The sequence below is a fragment of the Siphateles boraxobius genome, unplaced genomic scaffold, assembly GCF_051911475.1.
Source record: "Siphateles boraxobius isolate OS27281-9 unplaced genomic scaffold, OSU_SipBor_1 18, whole genome shotgun sequence".
NCBI lineage: Eukaryota > Metazoa > Chordata > Actinopteri > Cypriniformes > Leuciscidae > Siphateles > Siphateles boraxobius.
This window is the reverse complement of record NW_027508788.1, coordinates 5986270-6012797: the sequence shown is the minus strand read 5'-3', so window position 1 is coordinate 6012797 and position 26528 is coordinate 5986270. Positions and strand designations below refer to the sequence as shown.

The window sequence follows — 26528 nt, the reverse complement described above, 5'->3', positions numbered from 1 at the left end:
TTGGCTGTTTGGTGAAATGGGCGGGGCCTTAAATTAACCGAGCGCATTTATGATTTCTCGCTTTCATGGAAAGATGATTCTGTGGTTGGGGTTTATCTGATTATTCGCCAATTTCGGACATGACGGAGCAGTTATATTCAGGTACTTAACAGACCCTTGGTTTTATTCTTTAACTTGTAAACACGTGCCGTTGTGTTTTTGTAGCGTAGCTAATAGCATGGCTAACTCTGAAGAAGGTAACGTTAGTGAGACTGTTTGCTCTGCGATATCAAGCTAACTTACAATGCTTCTAGAAAGACTAAAACGCAAGCGAATTCATTTTTTCTATGAATGAGTTCATCCTACTTTGATTTCGGTGGTCAAGAAATAGTTTGGTCTATTTAAAATTTGTCTGAAGTGCCTGACAGGTCGCCACGTGCTCTGAGTAACGTTAGTGCCGCCGCATTACAACCATCACAGCTTCAGAATGTTTCGCATTTGTGGCCGAAGCGCTAGTCTGATGTAAACAACAGAGCTATTCAAACTTTAGCCCGTCCCGTACACATACATGTATGTGTATGTATGTTAAGAGGCTGTTATGTCTTTACCTAGTGTAGGTTTTATAGTATATTGTACACTTTTATTTAATTACTTCACGTTGGCGAGTATTAAGAAGGCTAATTTCATTTTTATGACATGTAAGTTAAACAAGGAAAGCTTCTTTTTATTAAAGAGGCCTATTGAGGTCAGCATTATTGGGTGGAAATTCCTCAAGAGATTAAGATTTTCTCAACCAATAACTAGATGTTACCCAACATCAAAGCCTGTGACTTACATTAAAGTTCTTAATACACTTTATCTGAATTTTCTAGGTCTCTATTTGTAAAATATGGATCGTGAAGCGGGAGAGGACTCGTTTACAAATGGAAGCTTGGGAACTCTCAGCCGCTGGAGGAAATTCCTTTGTGGTCCACGTAATCTCACGCTCAAAGATGTGTTTACATGGTATGATTTCTCTTTTATGGTTTGAAAATGTTTTTAATTGGTGGTTGTCTGCATATTCATGGCAATTCTTTCATAGTAACTTGAGAATTGTGCTTCCAGGCAGCTCTTCAAAACTATTGTAATGGGTCAGGCCCTGTCTATGCTGATATGTGGGACAGCAGTTACATGTCAGTATCTGGCAGTTGCTGGGATAGAGACGCCAATGCTGCAAAGCTTTCTCAATTACACCTTGCTGCTGCTCACCTATACTTCAGTCTTAGCCTTCAGGAGAGGTACGCTGCAGCACACCTTCACTGCATGGAATCACTCACTCACTGCTTTTGTCAGATGTTTAGAAGGGCAGAATAATGTTGCCATGACCATATTTATCATAGCATTGCTCCAGATTTTAAAATAAACTTATTTAAGGATTCTTGCCTGTATGTCCAATCTTGTGGATTAATGCTGCCTTCAGGTACTATCAAAATTATCGTAAATACAAGTTTCCTAGTTAAAAATTAGACATGAACACCCTCTCAAGTCGTATTTACCACTGGGAAGCTTGGTGATCATTTTGATACAAGTTCCCGAGTTAATGCATATTTATATATTATGAATAATAATTTGAAGCGTTTTGTATGTTTTATACACAGTATGTATTTGACAAATTCCAGAATTGTCAGCAAGCTGACTATCTGGATAGCATGGTGGATATTTAAAGTGTTGATAAAATTCTAAAGTGTTGATGCATGAAGCTAGAATAAAACAGTGAGGTTTTTTTTGTTTAAAAACAGAGTCTGTTCTTTCTTTTGATGTATTGCATGTTCAGTTATTCATACAACAAAATATTTTGGGGGCCATGAATTGTGAAAATGATATAAAAAAAAATGCTGGTGGTGGATGGCAACTTGGGGAAAAAAAAGAGTTGGGAAAGAGTTAATACGATTTTCCAATAAAGAAGAATACACGAAGAATAAGTCCTCCATGATTCCTGTCTTTTTAACAAAGCTCTTGTATGTGACTAGCTCGTAATCACAACTTCAGAAGTAGGAAGTTTTTGATAGCACGTGAAGGCAGCATAAAAGTCTTCAAATTATTTGAGTCTTCTCTATATCCAGAGTTAAAATGTACTACTCATAAAACCCTCATGTAGTTTTCCTCCAGCAATGCAAGTTAGTACAGAAGATAAGCTATATATATATTTTTCAGTTCACAGCTTGGATTAATCTTTTCCCCCTCATAATTTAGGTGAAAGTAATATTGTTCAAATTCTAAAAACAAAGTGGTGGAAGTATTTTCTGGTGGCTCTTACGGATGTGCAAGCCAACTACACTGTTGTAAAGGCATACCAGTACACTACACTTACAAGTATACAGGTAAGGATACATTATTCGTACACGTGTGCACGCACACACACACACACTTTCTTCTTTGGAGTGTTTGTCAAATATAATATAATAACTTGTGTTGTAGCTGCTGGACTGTTTTGTTATCCCGGTTCTGATGGTGCTCTCGTGGATCTTCTTGAAGACTCGCTACAGACCGTTGCATTTTGTAGCTGTGGCCGTGTGCTTGTTTGGGGTCGGGGCGATGGTGGGAGCAGACCTGCTGGCGGGGAGAGACCAAGGCTCAAGTACTGTACTTTATACTGTAGGGGGTGGAGCGGGGGGGTGTAATCATCTTGACTGTGCTTTAGTACCGTTACAAAAGATAAGATTATATGAAATGAGGACAACTAAGTGAAGAAGATGCATGAAGAACTTATAATAGACTGTAGCTTGAAATCTTGCACCAAAATAGTTGATCTGTGTCTCTCTTTCTTGTGCTTTTTCTGTGTTTCTGTCACTGCAGGTAATCATGTGTTTTTGGGGGATGGACTAGTGTTGATCAGTGCTGCTCTGTATGCAGTGTCTAACGTCTGTCAGGAATACACTGTGAAAAACCTGAGCAGGGTGGAGTTCTTGGGCATGATAGGGCTCTTTGGGACCCTCATCAGTGGTGTGCAGATGTAAGTTTTATGTCCACCACCTAACTTTCAGGTGAATGACTTCATCATGAGAAGTCCTCTCTTTTGAAAAAGGGAAGCAATATGTACACTACCGTGCAAAAGTTTGGGGTCAGTAAGATTGACAGAAATCTTTTATAACATTATGAAATGTCCTATCTCAAATAAATGCTGTTCTTATTAAAGTGACCCGATTACATTATTTTTAAGGTTCCTAATTTAGTTTTGCATCCAAGGTAAAAAATGTACATGCAACCAAGGTAAAAAATCATAATGTACATTGCACATTACCTCTTTTCTCAAAGAGTCTGAAAACGGTTTGTCCGAAGACTCCTTACTGAGAGCCTATTCTTCTCTGATTGGTCTACTGCTTACAGGATGTGTCAGAAACAAAACGCCTATTACCATATTTGATTTTCAGCTCCGGAGGCTTACCTCTTAACGATGGCGTCGGTTTCCGGTATTAATTCCAGCGCAAGTCCTCATCATTGCATATGCAGCATTGAAAAAGTCGTTTTCTCGGCATGTCTACAACACAAACCAAGCTCTTCCAGTCAAAGTAGATGTTGTTTGCACGCAGCCAATGAAGACCATAGGCTGGCATTTTGCAAAGGTTACATTTTAGAGTATATTAGTGTTTCCACAAGAATTTTAAGCAGCAGCAACTGTTGATAATAATTGAAAAGAAACATTGATAATAGTAAGAAATGTTTCTTGAGGTCCAAAGCAACATATCAGAATGATTATTGAAGGATCATGTGACACTGAAGACTGAAGTAATGATGCTGAAAATTCAGCTTTGCTATCACAGGAATAAATTTCATTTTAAAATATTTTAATAGAAAACAGTTATTTTAAAGTGTGAATTTTCTCAAAAACGTTTTTTTTGACCGAACATCTTACTGACCCCAAAACTTTTAAACATTATTGTAAATCATTAGCCCTAGTTCTTTTTAGGTGAACTGTGCTTTTTATTTTAAAGGGCTATACTTGAATCCAAAGCTATACCTGTCATCAGCTGGAACTGGAGAATATGTGCGTAACTAAGTGTAAAATGTTTTTTTTTTTTATTGACATTGGTTTGAAGATAATATTATCATTAGATAACTAAATATTTGTATTCTGTAGGCCTGCTCTTTGTTGCGTATACTATGTGCATGTATGGGCTGTACAGTTTCATGCCTGTCGTAGTAAAGATGACCAGCGCCACTGCTGTAAACCTCTCGCTGCTGACTGCTGACCTCTTCAGCCTCTTCTGTGGCATTTTCCTTTTTCACTACAAGGTGAGTAGAAAAAAAAAACGCATTCAGAAAATCAGAAGTGCCAAAAAAGATTAAAACATTTTCCTATATCTTCTCAGTCCTCATGCTGAAATGATAATTGGCCATGGGTGTTGACATTTTGAGTGTTTGCACCGATTCTTGATATGTCTGTGGATACTATTTCATGTTTTTAATCTTTAAATGAAGTAGTTTTAGCATATAGAGGTTTCTTGATCATGTAGTTTTTGTTTTTTAATTTTTTTTTTCTTCAGTTCACAGGCCTGTATATCGTGTCTTTTGTGGTGATCACACTTGGTTTCATCATGTTCAATGTCGTACCGACCTACACTGGCATTCAGTCGTATGCCACTAATGACGAGGTGTATCATCTTGCTTTATCTGCTGATGTCCAACAAGAGGAAGCCGTAGATCGGCTGCAGAAGGAAGGACATGATCTGGATAGAACAGTGTCCAATCACAAAGCACATTGCAATGGGCACTATTGCCTGACATAAAGCTCTACAATGTACAGTAATGGATTTAACATATTGTCTTTAGAAGAGTTTGTATTTTTTTTTCCAAAGGCAATGTTTTTTTTATGGATTTTAAGTCCGCTTCAGTGTGCCTTCAGTCTGTATTTTTATACACACCAATTTGCATATAAATGTTATTTAAATCTGGTGAGATTGAAGAAGTTCTGATGGTACATTCAAACGAGAGAAAAATATTTCAGAAAATAATGCACTATGATTTGTATAGTACTACCTTCCAGTATTATTACTTGTATTAACATTCTTTATCTTTGTATTATTCTTGATTTAATACTTTTTTTTTTTTACTTTTACTACAAAGTTATGAAACTGTAGATCGAAAAAAAACCTTTTCATATTCAACTTGTTCAATACTAATAATAAATCTAACATGTTTTTTTATGAATGTTAATATCTTATGTATCATATGCACATTTGGAGTTATTATTTATGACCATTAAAGTGGTTTTATTTTTCATAGTTAATCAGTAATAGTGGTGTTTGTCAGATATGCTAAGTTGGCTACATTTATAAAGTTTTTGGCTTATAAAACGGATGTTTTCAGACTTCTGGATGATTCACCAGACTCTCAGCCAACTCAGAAACTGCCTTTGAAAGTTAGTAATAGTTATACAATTGTATGAATATACAGAACATTTAAAAAAAAACATAAGTGGTAATACTTCACAATAAGATCCCATTAATTATTACTAGTAGTCAATGCATTAACATTAATTAGCACTTTGTTACAGTAGGCTATTTATCTTTGCCTAATGTTAGTTAATAAAAAAAAAAAAAACAGTTCATTGTTGGTTCATGTTAGCTTAGGTCCATAAAATAATGAACCGATATAATTTTTGTCCATGTCGATATTAGATTAGTTAAGTCCTTTATAGATTTATTTTTCATTGTTCATGTAAACAACTTGAATAGTTTTGTAAAGTTTCACCAAAAAAAGTATAGGTTTGTATACCAAGTTTTATTGGTGGTCCTGCTGTAGCAGTGGTTCTCAATTTTTGTTTTTGGTCTGTTGTCTGAATATTTGAAGGCCCCCTATATGAAAGCAGAGTAAGATATTATTGGTATTTCTACTGGAATTAAGACAAAGCTGCTTGTTAATAATATTTTTATTAACAGAAACTTGGTATTGATATAGTTAATTAGTTTTGTGATTCCAGAAGTTTCGATAAATGTAAGCTATAATAAAATGTTAATTTATTTACTGAGGAATGTCCCAAAACCTGGTTCTAGAAGAGCAAGATCATACTATTCAGTTCTAAATGATGAAAAAACAGTTAAATCTATAATACTTTAAAGTATTCAAGACGTCGAGTGACAGCAGGGTCTGCTGGGTTCTTTCCGGCACAGCAGCGCTGCATTGCGATGCTCTGAAGCGCCCGCCCTCCCTCATTCACATGCTCATCATGGAGGAATAACAGGTACCTGCCTTGCAGAGAGAGGAGGACAGGCATATTCCCATTCCCAGAGACATCTTGAAACGTATGTTCCTGCCATTTATTTATCTTTTATAAGATACTCAGATCTATTATTTGATACTCAGTTTTCACACGACCATGTGTGGTGTAGAATAGAGAACAGAGCAGAATAACACCTAATGCAAAATTAAAGAGCTAGGCTCGACGGTAAATGAGTCCATTTGGTGTTATATAACCTGTGATATTTGACTTTATTAGAAACGACTCATGTTTGATGAAATAACGAATCAGACATTATGTGAAAGTTGATTATGTAGATCGTATGTTGTAGGAGCAATTACCCACGGCAACGTCTTAATCCGCCTAACGCCACACTGACGACCTTAAGACATTATTGCTATTTGTATCCACGTTTAATGCAATACAACAATTTAAGACAGATACATTGTAGTATTTATTTTGAATTGTGCTTCGTGCAGGCGGCCAGACCATCCGCGAATGTGAGTTATACAGTTGTAGCAAAGCAGACAATCACGATGAAGCATTTTCTAAGGTAAGTAGCCTACGTCTTACTGCTTAATAGTGACAAGCTTATTATTGCTTTGAAGCTGAAATGTCATCATTCCTTTCATTTTCCATTAAAAAATAAACACATGATTAAATTCACCGATAGGTTTCATATTGTATGCATAGTTGTATGGCCCAATTATGTCATGGATGTGGAAACAAAAATAGAAATTAAATGATTAGTTATTCTTATCAGATTATAATAATACATTTATATTGCATGCACTATTGCATATGGCCCAATTATGTCATAGATGTGGAAATTATACATATTATATATAATATATCATAAAGATCAAATATGCCCCCCCCCCCACACACACACCAACACCAGTCAGAGGCCTTTTCATACTAACATTCTTTGTCAGCAATAGCTCTTAAAATGTAAATGACTGATAAATACCTTTTAATTAACCATCCCTTGTTGAGTTGTCCTCTGGCTTTCAGTTTTAAGTGCTTTCTTATCAGCCACTTCTCTTAATTATATTGTTTACTATAAATTATGTTGACAGACATTAACCCAGTAGAGGTTGCTCCCAGTGAATGTAGTTTTGTATTTCGCCTAGACCTTTAGAATTAGAGACCAGACTCCTGCTTATTACCTTCAAGACACGTCACTCCTGTTCAATAGTTTTCACAATAACACCTTTTTTACAAAACGCAGGTTTGACTGTGAATATATTGCATGCCGATGGGGAGGCGAGTCTATCCTGTGAGCAGTAACTCTCAGCAACCGGACTCAAACAAGTTTATTCCTAGTCCAGTGTGTTTTTCTGTAGTGAAATAGACCTAACCTAACTAGATTAGTAAAAAATAAGAATGGATGAATTCAACCATCCATTGATTCAAAAACAGATGCACACAGTAGTTAGACATGTCATGAAATCCTTAGGTGAATACATAGGCCTACTGCTTGATACATGCAGGGCATGAAACCTGTTAAAGAATAATACTTTCACAATTATATTCCACTTTCATCACTTACATCTTTGCAGATCTGTGACCCATTTCATCATCATGGCCCACATCTCCCTCAAAACACAGATATGCTTTTTACAAAGAAAATTAGGCCTAGCTTTTGTAGACAAGAGAAAAATAATGTGCATTTCTCTTAGAATCGCTCGAAGAGTGTTCATGGGAAAAACACATCTGAAGGTTATGCAGTTCAGGTTTATTGTACTCAAATATAATGAGCTTTCAAAATACCCCAGTGAGTACGCTTTATTCTGGGACAGAATACGCACGTGTATTAGGCCTATCAGTTCTGGACTTGTGTCACTTTATTCAGGCCTCTATATTTCTTTGAATCTTCTAGGGTACTGACCCAGTTGCTGGTGTTCCTTTACTGTAAGTGTTTGTGGCGGGGCCTGAAGTTTGTCATCAGGAAGGTGACTGGACGATGTGAGCTTCAACGTATCTGTTACAATAACAAACCTGGTGCTCGAAGGACTCTCAAGATTGGTAAATACTTTCAGTACTATATACTATTTAGTGAGGCATCTACAGTAAAATACACTATATCATTCTGTATTGTCCATCCTGGATGTATGTGGGGACATTTTGTATATTATTTTATGTTTCCTTTCATTTCACAGAATCCTCACTCAAATGTTCTAAACATGAGGTGAGTCATGAGGTTGTTGGTTTATGAAGTACAAATATTTTATATATTGTATCTATTTTATTGTAACATTTAATAATATTATAAAATGCAAGGTATTTTGTAATTTTATGTAATATGATAAGCAATGTTATTTTAGTATTATTTAAATAGAATTAATATATTTATCAATATTTTTATTTTATTTATTTTGATATTTTCAGTTTTCATTTTCAAATTTAGTTTTAGGGATTTTAATGTGCTTTTGTCATTTTTTTATATTTTTGTTTAGCTTTAATTTATTTTTTATTTAAGTTTTTATTTTTTTATTTTAGTGCTTCCAAATTTCTCATTTTCATTTAAGTTTTCATTTATATTTATTTCAGCTTTATTTCAATTAAAGTAAATTATTTTGTTTTACTTAGTTTAGTTAACAATATCAACACTGTTTATAAGCCCGTCTCAAACTACAAGGCTGCACAATTTTGAACATATTATGCCATTTTTTGTGTATTAGATAATAACTGAATAATCTTCTTTCAATGACTCTACCTCCTTAGCTTTTGCAGTCTGCCATCAGCGTTCACCCAGATTCTGTTGAGAAAACTATCGATGATATTATGTCCCTGAAGAAGATCAACCTCGACACTAACCCACAGTAAGGACCCCGTCATTTGCTGATAGTGTATTCATCTACTAAGTTCTTACTTTTTGAACACATATACTGTATTTCTTGACTTCTTCCAGGCTTGGGATCTCTCTCCAGGCTTGCCTCCTCCAGATTGCGGGTTACCGAAACCTAGTAGTGGAGGTGGAGAAGCTGCGTAGAGAGCCATACGACTGTGAAAACCCAGCACATGAGGAGATGTTAATGAAGGTATTAGTGGTTGCCAGTCTTTTTTAATGACTGAGAAATATGTTATAGGCAATTATAATTCAGAATTTAACAGAACTTCTATAATGTGATAGTCTTTAATAATGACACCTTTCTCAAACATATTTTTTCTCATCAGCTGTGGAAGGAACTCCGTCCTGATTCTCCTCTCTCTGGACGCATCTCCAAGCAATGGTGTGAGATTGGTTTCCAAGGAAACGACCCCAAGACTGATTTCAGGGGCATGGGTCTCTTGGGCTTGCACAACCTACTGTGAGTTGCCTGGTAGAATCTGCTGAGGTGAAATCAGCACATACATTAGATCTTTATACTACTTTAAACATATGTGCTTAAGTGAAATGTAGTTATTTAGATCATACCAGATATTAACCCTGTTCCAAAACATAGTGAGCCTTGCTGTCTACTAACTAAATAGGCAGCTACCTTTTAAAGCAGCATCCTAACCATCATATAACCTCATAAAAGGCCAATTTGCAATAGTCTGCATAGGCATTCACAACTATAATAGCAATAGATTTTGCCATTAGCATTGCTAAGCTAACACCATACTCTAATAAACATTAAATACATAACATACATTGAGTAAAATAAGTTTTTAAATTACACTTTTGAACTAGTTTTTATCAGTTTGCAATAAATTTTGAGGTCAACATGTTGCTAAGCTAACAACACAATACTCGAATACAGCATTAAAAACATAACATACATTCAGTAAAATACGTTTTTGAATGACACTGAACTAGTTTTTATCAGTTTACAATAAATTTTGACGTCAACATGTTGCTTAGCTAACAACACGATATACTCCAATAAACAACATACATTGAGTAAAAATACGTTTTTGAATGACACTGAACTAGTTTTATCATATAGCAATATATTTTGCCATTAGCATTTTGCTAAGCTAACAACACCATACTTTAATAAACATAAAATACGTTTTTGAATGACACTTAACTAGTTTTTATCAGCTAGCAATAGATTTTGATGCTAACATGTTGCTAAGCTAAAAAATATATTTTTTAAAACTACACTCAACAAGTTTTTCCTCACTACTTTGTATTATAGAATTAAATAATTTTACATTATGATCAATATTTCATTTGCTATCTTAGATTTTTTTTTCACTGATCTTGTTGCAAAACATTTTCTCAAAACAAGGTATCTTAGCATAATAAAGTTGCCTAGCTTTTGGAACACTATATAGGTAACCCACTAGGTTTTCGAACAGAACAATTCAATGGCTGATTTTCCCTCTTTTATTTGCAGATATTTTGCAGAGAATGATAAAGCCACTGCTCTCCAAGTTCTCCATGACTCCTTGCAGCCCAAACACAGGTCAGATCCCTCAGATAGTCCTCTTGAGTGGTTCCTATGTACACACTACTGTATATACTTAGTTATGGTACATTTTTATATCCAAAAAAGCACCCTAAATATGATTGATGGGCTTTAAGACACATTTAAGTTTTAAATGCACACGAGCATACACACAACATCAGGATCTTGCCACAGGATGTCAGTTAGGGTGTAGTTCCCCAGAAGCCTCTTATCAGTGTATTGCTTTTTACTCTGTGTGCATACTGTGTTTATGTTAACAAGTGATTTTTTCATGCTGTGCAATCAATCAAACCTTCAGCATGCTCCTTCACCATCACGCACATCATGCACCCACACATTCCTTTTTTTTCTGTTCCTGCTTCTTTTTTATTCCCATCACTGTCATACGCAGGAACCTTTCCAAAGAGGAAGCCAGGTACTCCATTTTTTCTCTCTCAGTAAGAAATTAATTTGATCATTTTGCCTCATAATAATGGCTGTATTTTGTTGTTGTTTTAATCTTGAAACGCCTTACCTCACCTCACTCTAAACACAAGGCATTATGCTTCATTGTAACGTTGGTTAGTAGCTGTTAATGCTTTCTCTTTTCTCCAGTCTCACATGTGTAATTGTCGTTGTTGACTGCATTATATTAGCTGTTTAAAAACTATTAGCACAGGATTGAGTGGACACTAACATTTTGGTTCTTCACACAGCAAGATGAGCAAAGCTGAGTGGGACAAGAAAAAATTTGACAAAGCGATTGGGTAAGTTCAGAATAATGCAGACTATTTCACACAAATTGAAGGTACTAGAACATAAACTTTGTGTTTTGTGTTTACACTTGGGTCATTAAGCAACCAAATTACGTTTGCAACCTCACAGCAACATCCTAAAAGCTCTCTGAACACATTTGCAACCACATAGCAACACCCGTGAAAGCATCCACAACACTAGCAAATAAAATATAAAAAATAATAAAAAATAATTAAACCATTAAAGGGTTAGTTCACCCAAAAATGAAAATGATGTCATTAATGACTCACCCTCATGTCGCTCCAAGCCCGTAAGACCTCCAATCATCTTCAGAACACAGTTTAAGATATTTTAGATTTAGTCCGAGAGCTTTCTGTCCCTCCATTGAAAATGTGTGAACGGTATACTGTCCTTGTCCAGAAAGGAAATAAAGACATCATCAAAGTAGTCCATGTGACATCAGTGGGTTAGTTAGAATGTTTTGAAGCATCGGAAATACATTTTGGTCCAAAAATAACCAAAACTAGGACTTTATTCAGCACTATATTGTCTTCCGGTTCTGTTGTGGATCCGTGTTCAGTGACGCTGCTGACGTAAGACGCTGTTGACTTGTGTCTGGTGCGCCCGAGCTTCGTTTACAGTCTGAGGGAGACGCACGCTGGAAACAAAACAATCTTCACAAACATGACTAAGGATTTCCACACAGAGGAAGACTTGCATTTTTTTGCCCAGCCATATTTATTTGAACCCGAATACACGGACGCACCAGATACACGTCAGCAGCGTCTTACGTCATCAGCGTCACTGCGGACTCGTGAACGCGGATCCCCAACAGAACCGGAAGACAATACAATGCTGAATAAAGTCATAGTTTTTGTTATTTTTGGACCAAAATGTATTTCCGATGCTTCAAAACATTCTAACTAACCCACTGATGTCACATGGACTACTTTGATGATGTCTTTATTTCCTTTCTGGACAAGGACAGTATACCGTTCATACATTTTCAATGGAGGGACAGAAAGCTCTCGGACTAAATCTAAAATATCTTAAACTGTGTTCTGAAGATGAACGGAGGTCTTACGGGCTTGGAGCGACATGAGGGTGAGTCATTAATGACACCATTTCCATTTTTGGGTGAACTAACCCTTTAATAAAATTTTTTTTATTGTTTATTTTCATTACATTAATTTGTAGAGTGGTGCTGCCTAACATGAACACCAGTTCTTACATCTGTGAATGTTACAAATAATTCTGCTGTGTGTGCATTAGTAGTCGAGTCCCTGAACCCTGCTTGTGTGGCATCACTGATGCTTTGTTTGAGGATTTCAGGATGCATTAGCTCTGATGTGTAGCATGGAGCCTGTTAAATCACTGTGCAGCTGACATGTGCACACACAAACAAAATGTAATCACACAGGCAAACACTGGCAGTGTCTTAACATTTTATAATGTGTATTTACACTAAACAAGGATCTCTTTTAGATTGTGTTTTGTGCTGACCCAAATCTTTTGTGGTGCAGATACTCCTTTGCCATAGTTGGCATAAACATCACAGACCTGGCATATTCCCTGCTGGTGAGCGGGGCTCTGAAGACTCATCTGTACAATGTGGCACCAGAGATGCCAAGTCTAGTGAACTTCCAACAGACCTTCTGTGAGTGTTATCATAATGTTGCCATTCACGAATCAGTCTGAATGAACAAAATGATGGCTTTGATGGGAAGAGTAATTAAAAAGTCAGTAAACAATTCAGTCAGATATCACCGCTTTATGTCGCATCAAAATTAAACTTGAAATGGCCTGAAAACATGCCGACTCTGGGAGTTTTAGTGAGCAATTAGCTAGGTGAAATTAAAGGTACATTTTTTATGTGACCAGTGTTTCCAGAGCATGACTGATGATCCAAAAATAAGTTGACTATTAAAAGAACAGCTGAACATCAGTTCACAAATTAAATTGTTACTGCCTTTAGCTATTATTTTGGAATAAATGTAAAAATGCTTAACTTTTATACTTTTTTTATAAAAATTAATTACTATAAAAATACAAACAACATTTTTTTATTTGGTTTCTTTTATTTATTATTTATTTTTTTACATTGAAAACATTAAGTGTAGGTATAACTGGGACATGAATTCACATTTGATTTATTTATATATATATATAAAAAAACCTGTATATTTATCATTTCTTGTTTTTCTTAGGTTATCTGATGCAGGAGTTCCACAGGTTCTGGATCGAGGAAGACCCGTGTGACATTATGGAGTTCAATCGTGTGCGCACCAAGTTCTACAAGCGCGTCCTGAAACAGCTGAGGAACCCTGACATGGCACTGTGTCCTCACTTCACGGCCTCGGACCTTCACCTGGTCAACCTGTAGCTTCTCATTCATCTCAACTCTTGTGACACTTCACCTTCTCATCCTTAAAGCCCATGTCTCATTACTGCCAACTGCTTAGCTGGTCTTCTTCTCACAAATTCTCTCACCAATGTCTCCTTCAGCCCATCTGACCAGAAGCAACTGAAGATCACCAGCACTGCTGAAGACCATGTTGATTGTATGTGCGCATGGCAACAGTGCACCTCCTTAGCTTTCACAATGATTGTGATATTTACAGCTACTGTATGCTGAAGTCTTGATCAGCATCTGAATGTGGATCAGAGGGAGATCTCTCCCGATTGGACAGGGCTCCCTATCCACCAGTAGGTCGAGCTGTTGGTACATATAAGGTAAGACAGTGAGCTTCAGGCATGCAAGAGTTTCTACCCACATCCACCGCAGAAGACTGCACTGATACCAGGCACACTTAGAAACAGGTGGCCCTTGTTTGTATACAGTATCATATACTTTTTCAGCTGTTAAATGACGGATAACCTTTCTTTACTTATTGTGAATCTGTTAAAGGAATATTCAAGGTTCAGTACAAATTCAGCTCAAACAACATCACTTATGGTGTTATATTGATTACCATAAAATAATATTAACTTGTCTCTGCTAAATCTGGTTTACAGTGAGGGACTTAGTGCCGGTTCACACAGGTTTTTGCTGTTAAAAACGCGAGACGCGGATCAGTGGAACGGAAAAAATTGCAAGGTTTTAGAATGCCATGTCATGCGTGAGACGTTGTAAAAGACGCGAGATGTGAGCGCAACAGTTAAAGATGTCCGTCTAGTGTGTGTTTAAATTGAAAAACAACAGAAAAGTAGCGCTGCGGAATGGAAAAACACGTTCTGTGTGACTGCCCCTTACAATGGAAGTAATTGTGGCCAATTTGTAAACAATAAAATACTCTGTACTCAATAGTGTAGCCACAAGATGTAAACAATATACATGTTTACATGATTTTAGTGTAAAAAACACGTACTATTCTTTTCTGTGTAAAGTTATTTCCGAATTTTAGAACATCTGTTAATACAATGATTTAAATAGCTGGACAACTCAGAAAATACATTTTAACAAAAGAATAGATTTAAGTGCTTTTATAATATTGTTAGCTTCAATTTTAACAAAGGGAAGTCTCAACATTATTTTTTTGTGGTAATCAACAGATGCTGTCAATTAACTAACTTGCACTGAACCCGGAATAATACATTAAACGGATATGATTTCTGCTTGCTGCATTAACAGATAATCATAAGTTCATAACCTTTATCATCATGTCATATTCTGCATTCTTCCATCAAATACTTTACATAGCCTTCTATATGTTGCCAAGAAGCAAAGCTTAAAATCGAATATTTACTTGCCAAATATGGTAGGATAATGTGTTTTGTGAATGTTATCATGCAGAGCACATGATTGTTTTACAAATGTATTAGTGTTGATGTAAAAAATGTGGAATGTTCCATTTTTATGTTCTAGCACCAAAGCAATAAGTGACGTTTAGAACAGTTAGTAGAACAGTCTTATTTTCTTTTGCACAAGTCGTGCCTCTATTGTGTTACCAAGACACTCATTAGAATAAATCATGTACAATTCTAAAGTTTAGCCTTAAGTGTGAGTATTCCAGGCTTTTATTTTTCCTCTTCTGCATTTCTTTAACTTTTTACAGTTGTGTCACATCACAAATGCACGTTTCTCTTTGAAGTTTGTCCATTAACACGATGGACGGTCACAGGGTTTGCATGATGATTTAGTTTTTGCCTGCAAAATAATTGTGTTATCAGAATGTCACTTAATTTTAAAGTCGTTGTAATGAATGTCTATGCTACTGGCAGTGTTAAGCAGCTTCTTTTTAATAGCTATTGGTTGAATTGTGTTTCCACATGATTTTTAATGTGTACAGAGTGTCATATATTTCCCATTGCAGCACTTTTACAAATAAAGCACTTGCTGTACATAAAGCGTTAGAGGTGGAAAACATTGCAACATTATTAAAGCTCTTCATTATGCATGGCTGAATATTTATGTATCTGTTCAGTTTTTGTGTTTTCTTTCACATGCATAAACACCCCCCCCCCCCCCCCCAAAAAAAACTAAAACTAAACAAAAACAGTAAAGGATTCTTACAATTGGTTTATACATGCTACAAAATGGAAAGTAATTAACATCATTTTAAAATTTAAATGGATTATTTTGACTTCTAGCAACACTTTAAAACTGATACTTAATCCCATATTTGTAAAGCATGTTCAGAGTTATTTGCCTATGTTTGAGTGTTACTCTTTTGTTTCCATTCCCTCACATAATAAAAAACAGTATTAATAATCAGTGTTGTTATTGTTAACTAAAACAATTAAAAATCATTTTCAGTAATTGAAATAAAGTTGAAATAAATGATTTATATTAAATGAAAAACTTACACTTTAAAAACTGAAATCATTTTAATTTGAAGTACTAATATGACTAAAACTGAAATCAAAATAAAGCTATATAGAAATACAATAAAATAAATAAATAAAAATGGCAAAAGCGCATAACAGAAAAACTAAAATGGAAAATAAAGAAATATATACTAAAAACTAAAATATATACAGTATAATGTTCACATTATGCGCTTTATCCGTATTCACAGAATAACTGGATCACCTACTACATATTTGCATTAAAATGCAAAATAACCATACTTTTTTATCAAAAATTACAAAATTACAAAATATAAATGAAGAAATAAAATTATAAATATCAAATGAAAAACTAAAACGGACATAAATTAGAGTTATAGGCCTGTAGAATTATTTTAAAATAATAATAGTAATACACATGACAAAAGCCCATTACAAAATTACTAAAACTAAAATAAAAACAGAAATTTTAAAATAAAAGCTAATTAGGCTATATATACATATATAGTACGGATATTATATAACACAAAAAGAACACAGGCAAAGATAAAAATACGTGTTACTCTGATTTAAACCGCAAGGGGGCAATAACGTTCAAGATATTGCGAGCATATTTACTGTCAGGCCTCTCGTTCATCCTCAGAAAGGCTTTATGTTTGGTGGAGAAATGCGGTTATATTGAATGATGTTGTGCTTCAAACAAGGAAGTCTAACTAATGTGTAGACCTACCCATATACCTAATGTGCATCCCCGCGAAACCGTAACACCATTTATAAATTCAGCAGAAAAGAAAAGCAATTCATAAATTTTTGGAATAACTTGAGGGTGACTAAAATAAATTATGACAGAATTTTTGGTTGAACTATCCCTTTAAACCAGCTACTACCAGCAAACAAGGTTTAAGGCCGGTTTAAGGTGTTTTTCTGAAGAAAACAAATGTTGATATATTTAGATGCATGACCATTGATTATGCAAACTTGCAAAACAAGTCTCTTACCTGAGACTATAATGCCTGTGTGAAGACAAAAGGTGTTTTATTCTTCTCATAAACACAGGTAATGGATTAACTTAGACAGGACTGTTATTTGCCCACTCAACAGTCAAGGCCTAATGCGACATCACAGCCAATCTGACATCAGACACACTCTGTCACATGCAAGTTCCTGTTTCCCCAACACGTGCCTGATAGTGGAGCGGGCCAGTGACAGCGTTTAGCATAATGTCTAAACATTTCATGACAGGGGTGTCAAGCGGCATTAACCCTTGTGCATCAATTAAAAAAAGTTACACATAGGTACATAGAGGACACCATTTTGAAGCTTGGGAGCACAGACTTAAGTTTGGTATCATTTTAAAGAGGACCGTTGGCAGATTATTGCTGAAGTTAAACAAGTGAAAACAATTGTTTATGGGTTTAAGTTTCTGAAAATTATTTCTGAACATTATGATCATTGTTTTATATAAAATATATATTTTATGAAACATAAATATAAATTCAAAGCCATGAATCTAAACAAGTTGTGTTCCAAATTTGAGGATGATATCTAAAACAAAAAGCTTTCGGTAAGATTTTGTTTGGGCGCAGTAACATATTTTCCCCACTGGGTGCCAGCAAAACTCCACAGGTGTACATAGTAATTGGATTTTAGATTTGCAGTTGAGTTTCTCTCTCTCAAATACCTGTATTACAAGAACACAAACACATTTTTTTTATTACACACATACAAACCACACTCAGACATCCATACCAACACACCCACACAACTATCGCAATTTATCCAATTGGCTCTATTATGCCGATGCAGAAAACAGGAATAAAGCGAATATTTGCTTTAAAGGCCAAACCTGGAAAAATGGCACCATCTGGTAAAAAATAGTAACAATTTTAATTTTGATGCCTTGCCAACAGAATGAAAGCCTCTTAACAAAGATCGCATCATTTTATAGTTAAATGGCCCTGGGGTAAAAATGTGTTTTTTTAATGTGTTTCAATGGGGACATTTTTGTCCAAAAGGCGCTGAAAGGAAGTATTTTGTGTACCTAGTGCAAAATAGATTTTTTTGTTTAAAGGAAATGGCGGTGAAATAGTAAAATTCCAATAAAAATACACACCTGTGCCACATTCTATGCAGTTAGCATTAACACAGGCAAAGTGAAAAAAACAAAACAAAACAAACAAACAAAAAAACACTGAAAAGGACTAAAATGTCCATAAGGATGCACAAGGGTTAAGAGCCTTTAGCATGATAAATAATAGAAGCTCAAAGCGAGACCAGGCATTGTCATCAACCAATACAAAATTCACAAAACACAAATCAATCCAGAGTTGAATACAGATTTGAAGGATTTTGCATCAGTATGATGCATCTTACTTAATGATGATCATTTTAAAGATGACTTCACATCAAGCATATGTTTCTTCCTGTGCCATGCAATAGTAGCATGCTACAGTAGGCTAGGCATTGCAGTAGCCTATACTGTTTGTATGCAGTAGAATACGTTAGCATTCCATTTCGTATCAAGCATTTAACAGGGATTAAAGTGAAAAAAATTCTTCTGACTGAACTTTTTTTCAGGCCAAGTCATATTCCTTTAACTTTATTTAAATTGTCGAGACCAATAGTGTTTTAAGGGGAGATGTTTTAAACCGCTTTAATATTGCCAGTTTGCGTATTTTAAAAGCTATTTTAATCTATGAAAAATAATTACTTAGCTTGACAAATAATCAACCATTTACATAACTTTTCAGTGTATGTTTTTATTTATTTTATAAGACCAAACATGCTATATTAATATATAGTTTGTTCCATGGCAAATCGTTTTGGCTGAGGGCAAACTGAAGTTTCATAACTTTATATATTTAGGCTATTTAACTTTAGTCAGCTCTCTAATAGGCTACAATGTTAATGTTTGACTGAATTGTTTGCTTTATTTCTCATTGTATAGCTTCTTATAGCCTACCTATTAGGCTACTTATACTTTTATACTGGATATTATTGATCATTAAAACTGACATTTAACAAAAAGAGACAGGGTTGTGTAATGTTATATATTCTAAAATATATAAAATATTATTTATATATATTTTACTATGCATTCTCTTCACTGTATGTGTACATGTATAATACAATAAAACGATACAACCCTCTCTCTGTTTGTTAAATGTCAGGTATAATGATCAATAATGTTTCATATTTTTAAAATGAAAACAAAAAACAGCAGGGTTGTGTTTTATATTTCGTGTTGTTATAAATATATGCAGTGAAGGTGTGCGTTGCCTGAACCATATTCGTGTGGCCAATATGTTTATGATAATATGTTCATTTATAATGAAAAGAGGTGTTTTATATACATTTCGTTTTATTGTTGATGAAAAGAGGCAGAGTTGTATTTTATACCATATTTCGTTTTATTGTTGCCTAAAATATACATAAAGACATCACACTATTTGAGAAACGAAAGCCTATTTACGGCCTTAAAATTATGAAAAGTGAATTTAAGGCATGGACAGACGGGAACCCTGCAATTGACGGAAATCCGTCAGACTCGCTGCAATTAAAGGAAATCCGTCGTAGCGACGGCGAACTTTAATCACTGATTTAATCAACAATACAAATGCAAAATAACCATTTTCTTTTATTTCCAAAAAGACAAAAAAAGTGACCAACCCGTGTGTGTGTGTGTGTGTGTGTGTGTGTGTGTGTGTGTGTGTGTGTGTGTGTGTGTGTGTGAAATGTCTAGGCCTACCCCTACCCCTATTATGAATTTGAAATCATGCTTATAGTAGGCCTATGTATTCAGGTGACATTCAAAATGTGCTTCGCTTGGCATCATTAATTGATTTATTTTAAATCAAATATTATGACTGAATTAACAATGACCGAATTAATTACCAACAAAAAGATCTGTGTTAGCGTCAGATCAGGTAGACTGTTGACGTCATAGAGACCGCCACGCACACAAATCATAGGCAGGAACGTTCGCGCACATCACTTAAAAAAATAGAGCGCGGTTTGGATTCCTGCAAGCTCCACATTTAGGTGAAGTTTGTCCTACGTGACCTTGAGGGTTTGGTAATGTTAGCTCGTTGTTAAAATGTCAACATTGCGTGCTTTAGCTGTGATCGCTAGCTAAATTTGTCCTAGTAAACATCTATACTTCAAATAATAAATAAATCTAAAGATAACAAATAGGCATGAAATGCGGGCTCAACACTTCCTGCTCTCGCTAGATAGCACAAACTGATGAGTATCGTGAAGAGGTGCACATTTGAGATGGTCCTAAATGACATACTCCTCAAGGTCATTATCGTGACTGTCTGTTCAAACATATGTGCCAACATCTGTTATAGGAGGGCATTTAGGTTTTCAGAGTTAACGCTGTTTCCCTGCAATATTTATTTGTATTCCCATCGTGCACTACTTTGCCCTTTCTGTTTGGATCGCTGTAAGGGAAGAAAATAACACTATTAAAATCAAAATCAGTACTTTGTGGTCTTTCCTCCTAACAAGGTCATTTTTTACCCTCTGCTCTGCAAAACACAAGTGAACTTCAGAGCACTTGCACGGTTCAATACTTTGCATCTAAAATAACATTTCTAAATTCCAAGTATTAGATTCTGTACCTGAAAAATAATTGAGTATCTTTTTAGTCATGCATAGTCACGACCACATATATTGAGTTTTTAATGAATGCTCTCTGCGTGGATATTGATGCAAACTACCTATAATGCCTCAATTACTATCATTAGGTTCTTTGCAATAAAAGTTGTTGTTTTCAAGTTTAAATACAAGGATCTTCTCTATATTGAGTGTAAAATAATCATTTTTATATTGTATTTTCAGTAAACAGTTTGAAGAGAATCTTGCTGAGCAAGTTAGTTAAAGGTTCAATATGTAAGAATTTTGCAGTAAAATATCCAAAAACCACTAGGCCAATGTTATATATTTTGTTTATTTGATTACTTACAATATCCCAAATATTTCCAACTATTTGTAAATCGTGAGAAAATTGCGATTTTAACCAAGGAAACGGGAGGTGTGAGCAGGGGTGAGGAGTCGCCAGTCAATGACGTCATATCCGCATTACCCTCGGTTTCCGCCAGGTTTGACCTCAAACTGCCATAGTAACCATGGCGACAGACGTGGACAACTGGGTTATGCCCGTTATGTCTAGCAGGACGCTCACGCTGTTGTTGTTTTGTTCAAACATTATGGACCATGGCAAGCAAACTTTGAGACAAAAAAGGACTAAAATGAAGATCAGCATCTTTCGTGATGCCGAGAGCTCCAAGTCCGCGACTAACTTCGACTTGACAGAGACGCGAGTGTTGCATGTACTTTATTAGACAGGTGAGCAAATGTACATAAAACTAATCAATGTTATTTAGTTCAATATGATGAAATGTTAGAATATGATCTGTATGTTATTCTGATGTTGATCTAGCATAGTTAGTCTCGTACAGCCAACAAACGAAAAATCGCGAAAAATCCTGCATATTGTACCTTTAAAGTCAATTCTGCGGAACAAAAGATATTTTGAGTTCACTGGCAAAGTGCTCACGTCTTTCACGTACTTGCGTCAAGTACAATAATGCTTTAATATGTCTGGATTGGATCTTGAGGAGTCTAGTCTCTATTTTGTTCTTGGGAGTTCAAATAACATTAAACCAAATAAAGACACAGAGGTGCAATTTCATGTCCATTGATATTTTACTAAAAAATGATCAAAATAAATATTTACAATTTTAACATATTAACCTAGTAAGGACACTACTTTCATCACAGCTTTAGAAACCATGGGGGAAAAAACTAATGCCACTCTCCAGACACACTGAACTTCAATAAGCATCAGGATCATTGTGTGTGTGTGTGTGTGTGTTTGTGTGCGTGTGTGTGTGTTTGAGACAGAATGAGAGTAGAAGGCAGAGAGGAAAAAGAGGGGAGAAATACAACAAGAGACAAACATTGTGTGCTTGAGTAAAAGTACATGTGTTTTTATCAAGATGTGTTGTTGTTGGAACAGGAGGAGCCATAAATTGCACTTTCAGATTAAATGCAAGTTGAACAGAACTGGGCAGAGAAAGATTGATCCGTTTTCCACAATGGTGTCCTGAAGCTTTGAAACTGTCCATGTGCTGTCCTTTCGTCAAGATGTCCATTGCTACAGTTTCTGGAGAACATGCTAAAGGCCTGAATGAGGTTACACAGTGTTTTTCATAAAAAAGGCCAAAGCTGAACTCTGACAATGGCTCTCACGATACAAACAGTGTCTTCAGAGGCGGTCAGTAGAAATAACACTTTCTATTCTATTGTATTTCTATACACATTTGCGCAATGGAGCTTGATTGGTTTCTCGTCCAATTGAATTTCTTTATATCATTCATAAAGACGTCTGTTCTAAAATGAATGGACAAACATTTAAATACTTCTCAATATTTCAATTTTTTTCAGTAATCACATAAAATCAAAAATAAAATATGCTTCTGTGGAAATAAAATAAAACAGTCTAGAGGGTACCATGTTCTATGACTGCACAGTGATTATGCAGGGCATGGCTTGGGAAAGAGCAGCGGCTGAGATGCACTGAGAGTGTGTGCCACATTCCCGAGAATCATGGGCGCATAGGTCACTGGCACTGATAACATGCCCATGTTATTAAATCCATAAAAGTTCATGTACATCTACATATATCAAATCATCTTTTGAATGTTTTCTAACCATTATTGCGATGAATCCTTTGTCTAAAGATGGTTTAAAAAGAGAATTACACTCTGTCCACTACAGAATCGGCTATTTACAAATTTGTTAAAAAGCAAGCGAGTTGTACAGTCCTCTATTTACAAATGATGTAAATAATTTATTTTAGTTATGATTTTATAGAATATATATATATAAATGAACTCTTCTTCACAGTTTATTTAATAAGTATTCATTAATACCATATCCATGTTAATAATACCCTCTTGGGCAAACAAATGCCCATTTTGAACTATGTTAAGATGTTGATTTGCGGTGTTTTGGTTTGGCGAGGGTTATGGCAGAGTGTTAGAACGAGCAGCTCGTTTTTATTTTCTTCGCCAAATAGGCTAACAAGATTCAGTTTTCACTGTTCTTTCTTCCCACCTGCTTCACCCTCAAAGGCAGCACGAGTTCTTTGAATGTACATGACGGAAACACAGAAGTCTTTGCGATAACCACCCTTCATACAGTATAGTATCTTGCGGTGGCACCTCGGGGTGTGAGAAGATCCTTTCGAAATCTACCTTGTCAGGACGATTGCTCAGCTTGGTGGCATCATTGCTGTAGGGTCATTTGTCTGATGTCTGTTTTGCGGTCTTGTGGAGTTTAAGGCACTAGAACGTTTTTGGTTTTCACGGTAAGTCGGACGACACCAGAGCCAATCCGGAGCTCTGCCGCAGAGACGGGCCGGAGTGGACAGCCTTCGGGCAGTCGGGAGTCAGGACGCGCCCGTTCTCGCCCACGCTCCCCGTAATGGACAGGCGCGCCTTGTTCCGCATGGCTTCGGTGAAGGTGAGCTGCGTCGGGAGAGAAAAGACAAAGCGGGGACATGGAGAACGGGAGTCAGCTGTGCGTACTTAAAAGCCAGAGCATTATTATTTGAATGAGTGCACATTATCAGCAAGCACATACAAAAAACACCAGATTATGACACAGTTCAGCGATGAAGCATCTCAAATACATCTGGCATAGTCATTTGGAGCCAAAAATTACTTGAAATTGACAACTAGGGGGTTTTCAAGACTATGCCTATGGTGAAATGATCGTCTTAAGCCTTGTTTAACTATTCTTCTTTACACGATAAAAGGAGGTTACCGCACTGGCGTGTGATTACAAACGTGTGCAGTCCAGGTATACCTCAGTCTTCAGCATGCACAAATATGTGAATGCAGTCTCCGACTTGGAGCACACGTGGAGGAGACAGAACAAGGACGTCACAAACACAAGAAGCTTTACCACGGGCTCACATACGGCAAGCTACGGCAGCGAAAACAGAGGAACTCCACTTACGACTGCCGGGCACCTACGTACATCTGACCTCCTACATCTCTACTCCTTCAGTGGCGTAGACGTTGTAACCCTCTCTATATGTGGCTAAACTCTGAGTGCTGTGGGTGGGACTGGGAGCTGGTGAGGGATGGGGGCTGGGGAGGGGGACAGGACTGGGGAGAGGAGAGGAAGAGGGGCGACGTTCAGACTGTTCCACCTTCATTCTCTTGGCTTCGTTTCGGGACTTGTAGCAGAACTCGATGAGGGCCACCAGCATGGCCAGGCCCAGGCCCCCGACCAGAATGTAGAAGACCCCAGCCACATTACTGAGGCTGAGGGCCTGTGAGCTCTTGTCCTGGATGCGAGAGGAAGGAAAGGAACAGGAAGACAGGAAGTTAACGGGGCAGGAGCAGAGCGCACGTACGTACATGCACACACACATTCAGAGCGCTAGTCTACGAATCTACTTGCTACCAAACACATTCACATTCACACACACATTTACAATATACAGACAAATCAATTCATATCCTCCCAATCAACCTTTCGCTTGCAGGCTAATCTGAAAAAGCTGATGTTTTTGTGGCGAATTCTGACAGGCATCAGTGCTTTGACAGCAATTTAAACAACTAATTTGTAATTAAAGGAGATGTTTTTCAATTAAATTTTTTGGCTAAGCTCTCAAATGGATCGCTAGCTCAATGTGCGATTACACACTGCGAGTTCTCCGAAACAGGATTTAACTTCTCAATGTGTTTAAGCTTATCTCAACATCGCATTGCTCGCTTCACAAAAGTCAGGCTTGCTTGGCTTGTCATGCAAAAAGAAATCAATGGTACGCTCAGCTAAATAAACTTGGGACACCTTCAAAAAGCCCAGTCACTTCCATTCCTCTCAAGTACTAAGTATGTTACTAAAAACAAATATCTATTTAGACATTTAGTGTGGAGAAGCAGGGCATGCTGGAACTATCTGGGTGCACATCTGAAATCTCCCTACAGATGAGCATGCGCTAGATACTGGTGACTTTCTACCTCACTGAGCATTAGACAACAGTGATGGTCCCAGACTGACCTTACTTCCCGAGTCCTTGGGTCCACACTCGCCCTTATCGTACCACCATTTGTTTTTCAGCTTGTCTAAGATGCCTGATTCGCTCAGTTTCAAAACGGCAAGGTTTACGGGGGTTCTTCAACCACGCAGAGGAATGTAACACAAATAACATAAATAACATCATAGGACATGTTATTTTATGTTATTCACTCATAACAGCTGACACAGCAGTTGCACTGGCAAAGTGACCGAGCCAATGGTCCCGTTGTAATACATGTCTCTGAGCTCCGTTTAGGGGAACAGTGTTTTAGGGCCTGGCGCTGGAGCCACAGACATATGAACGGGACCTTGCTCCATCGCTTTAGGTAACGGGCGCATACTGCCACAGCCTTATAATCTACCAACGCTGGAGGCAATTACTGTTAAACCACAACTATTGGAATATACCACAGGCACTAACCTTTCTGCATCCCTCTAACCAAGGTCGTTATAGTTAGGATTATTTGGTTTCATTCCAATCAGTTTTAGTCGTTACTTGTACTGTATACATTTATTTTAATTTAGTTTCAATTTTGCAAGTATTTTGTTAAATCTGCCTCTGATTTTAGATCATGATTTAATACATAATCATAATGCGACACTGCAGCCTCTTTCAAAAGAACAATAAATGTTCTCTGCATTCCTATAAAAAATGCAGCGAATGCGCCTCAGGAGGAGAATAACAGCAACTGAAGAACACAACTACTTTAAAGGAGGAAAAAGTTTCCTTGACGGGAAACGTTATGAATGACATGAGATCGGCGAGGGAATCTGTGCCTAGTATCCACGGCGAATATTTGTGCTCTGACAGTAATTGCGTTCCTCTCTCTTCAGGCTAAATAGGGTCAGGATGAAGGTCAGGTATGCGATTGCGCCCCGGCAGATGCTCCCATTACAGAGGAAACTGTTTACCCGCGTTGGTTGACATAGTGGCTAACCTTCTCACCACCTCCTCCGCTGCCACACTCTCCTTTGTCGTACCACCACTTGTTTTTCAATTTGTCCAACAGGCCTTGTTCATTCAGTTTTAAAACTGCCAGGTTAACGGCACTTCTTGAAACGATAAAACATAGTTTGTCAGTAGCAGCAGTTTGTCATAGTTGAGCAGAATCCAATCAGGTTAAGTAAAGAAAGAAAGGGGTGGAAAGCTCTAGAGATTAGTTGCAAGTTCCCTCCCCACTTCCCCTTAGAAATCACAAAACCACGGAGGACAAACCTCTCTTTTCCTGTTAATTCACACCAGCCTTATTTGTCTACCCATAATACACACCTCCAGATGGAGGAATGGAAAAATCAATATCTGT

At 36.7% G+C, this 26528-nt stretch overlaps 3 protein-coding genes across 11 annotated transcripts in view; 2 read left to right on the top strand and 1 right to left on the bottom strand.

Annotated features, from left to right (window-relative positions):
- The first annotated feature begins 13 nt into the window (after positions 1-13).
- slc35f2 (solute carrier family 35 member F2) lies at positions 14-5412 on the top strand. Its single transcript, XM_077233053.1, has 9 exons — positions 14-141; positions 852-984; positions 1084-1256; positions 2212-2339; positions 2437-2596; positions 2815-2971; positions 3951-4003; positions 4097-4251; positions 4503-5412. The coding sequence occupies exons 2-9, from the start codon at positions 869-871 to the stop codon at positions 4743-4745; spliced, it is 1185 nt and encodes a 394-aa protein (XP_077089168.1). The 5' UTR covers positions 14-141; positions 852-868; the 3' UTR covers positions 4746-5412.
- A 688-nt stretch (positions 5413-6100) lies between these two features.
- elmod1 (ELMO/CED-12 domain containing 1) lies at positions 6101-15739 on the top strand. 4 transcript variants are annotated; one of them, XM_077233054.1, is made up of 13 exons: positions 6170-6260; positions 6676-6749; positions 7428-7510; positions 8079-8224; positions 8359-8387; positions 8924-9021; positions 9111-9240; positions 9377-9510; positions 10528-10596; positions 10991-11014; positions 11295-11345; positions 12858-12991; positions 13542-15739. In XM_077233054.1, the coding sequence occupies exons 3-13, from the start codon at positions 7449-7451 to the stop codon at positions 13715-13717; spliced, it is 1053 nt and encodes a 350-aa protein (XP_077089169.1). In that variant the 5' UTR covers positions 6170-6260; positions 6676-6749; positions 7428-7448; the 3' UTR covers positions 13718-15739. The 4 variants fall into 4 exon arrangements, with proteins under 4 accessions (XP_077089172.1, XP_077089171.1, XP_077089169.1 ...); XM_077233056.1 differs by lacking the exon at positions 7428-7510 and having other exon boundaries at positions 6160-6260; XM_077233055.1 differs by lacking the exon at positions 10991-11014.
- A 6076-nt stretch (positions 15740-21815) lies between these two features.
- The window catches only part of gria4b (glutamate receptor, ionotropic, AMPA 4b), a 126793-nt gene continuing 122080 nt past the window's right edge, over positions 21816-26528 (bottom strand). For 2 of the 6 annotated variants that reach the window (XM_077233039.1, XM_077233042.1), the window contains 3 exons: positions 26163-26277; positions 24350-24487; positions 21816-23660 (listed from right to left, as the gene is read on the bottom strand). In XM_077233039.1, coding sequence (XP_077089154.1) covers positions 23496-23660; positions 24350-24487; positions 26163-26277 — 418 coding nt within the window. In that variant the 3' untranslated portion in view covers positions 21816-23495. Of the gene's footprint in view, positions 23661-24153; positions 25322-26162; positions 26278-26528 lie in introns of those variants that run through there. The other 4 variants (XM_077233037.1, XM_077233038.1, XM_077233041.1 and 1 more) reach the window with 4 other exon arrangements.

Coding starts and splice junctions, on each gene's coding strand:
- slc35f2 (XM_077233053.1), top strand. CDS start 869: ATGGATCGTGAAGCGGGAGAGGACTCGTTTACAAATGGAAGCTTGGGA. Junction 2,597..2,814: donor GGGGAGAGACCAAGGCTCAA/GTACTGTACTTT, acceptor CTGTCACTGCAG/GTAATCATGTGTTTTTGGGG. Junction 4,252..4,502: donor TTTTCCTTTTTCACTACAAG/GTGAGTAGAAAA, acceptor TTTTTTCTTCAG/TTCACAGGCCTGTATATCGT.
- elmod1 (XM_077233054.1), top strand. CDS start 7,449: ATGCCGATGGGGAGGCGAGTCTATCCTGTGAGCAGTAACTCTCAGCAA. Junction 8,225..8,358: donor TCGAAGGACTCTCAAGATTG/GTAAATACTTTC, acceptor TTCATTTCACAG/AATCCTCACTCAAATGTTCT. Junction 11,346..12,857: donor AAATTTGACAAAGCGATTGG/GTAAGTTCAGAA, acceptor TTTGTGGTGCAG/ATACTCCTTTGCCATAGTTG.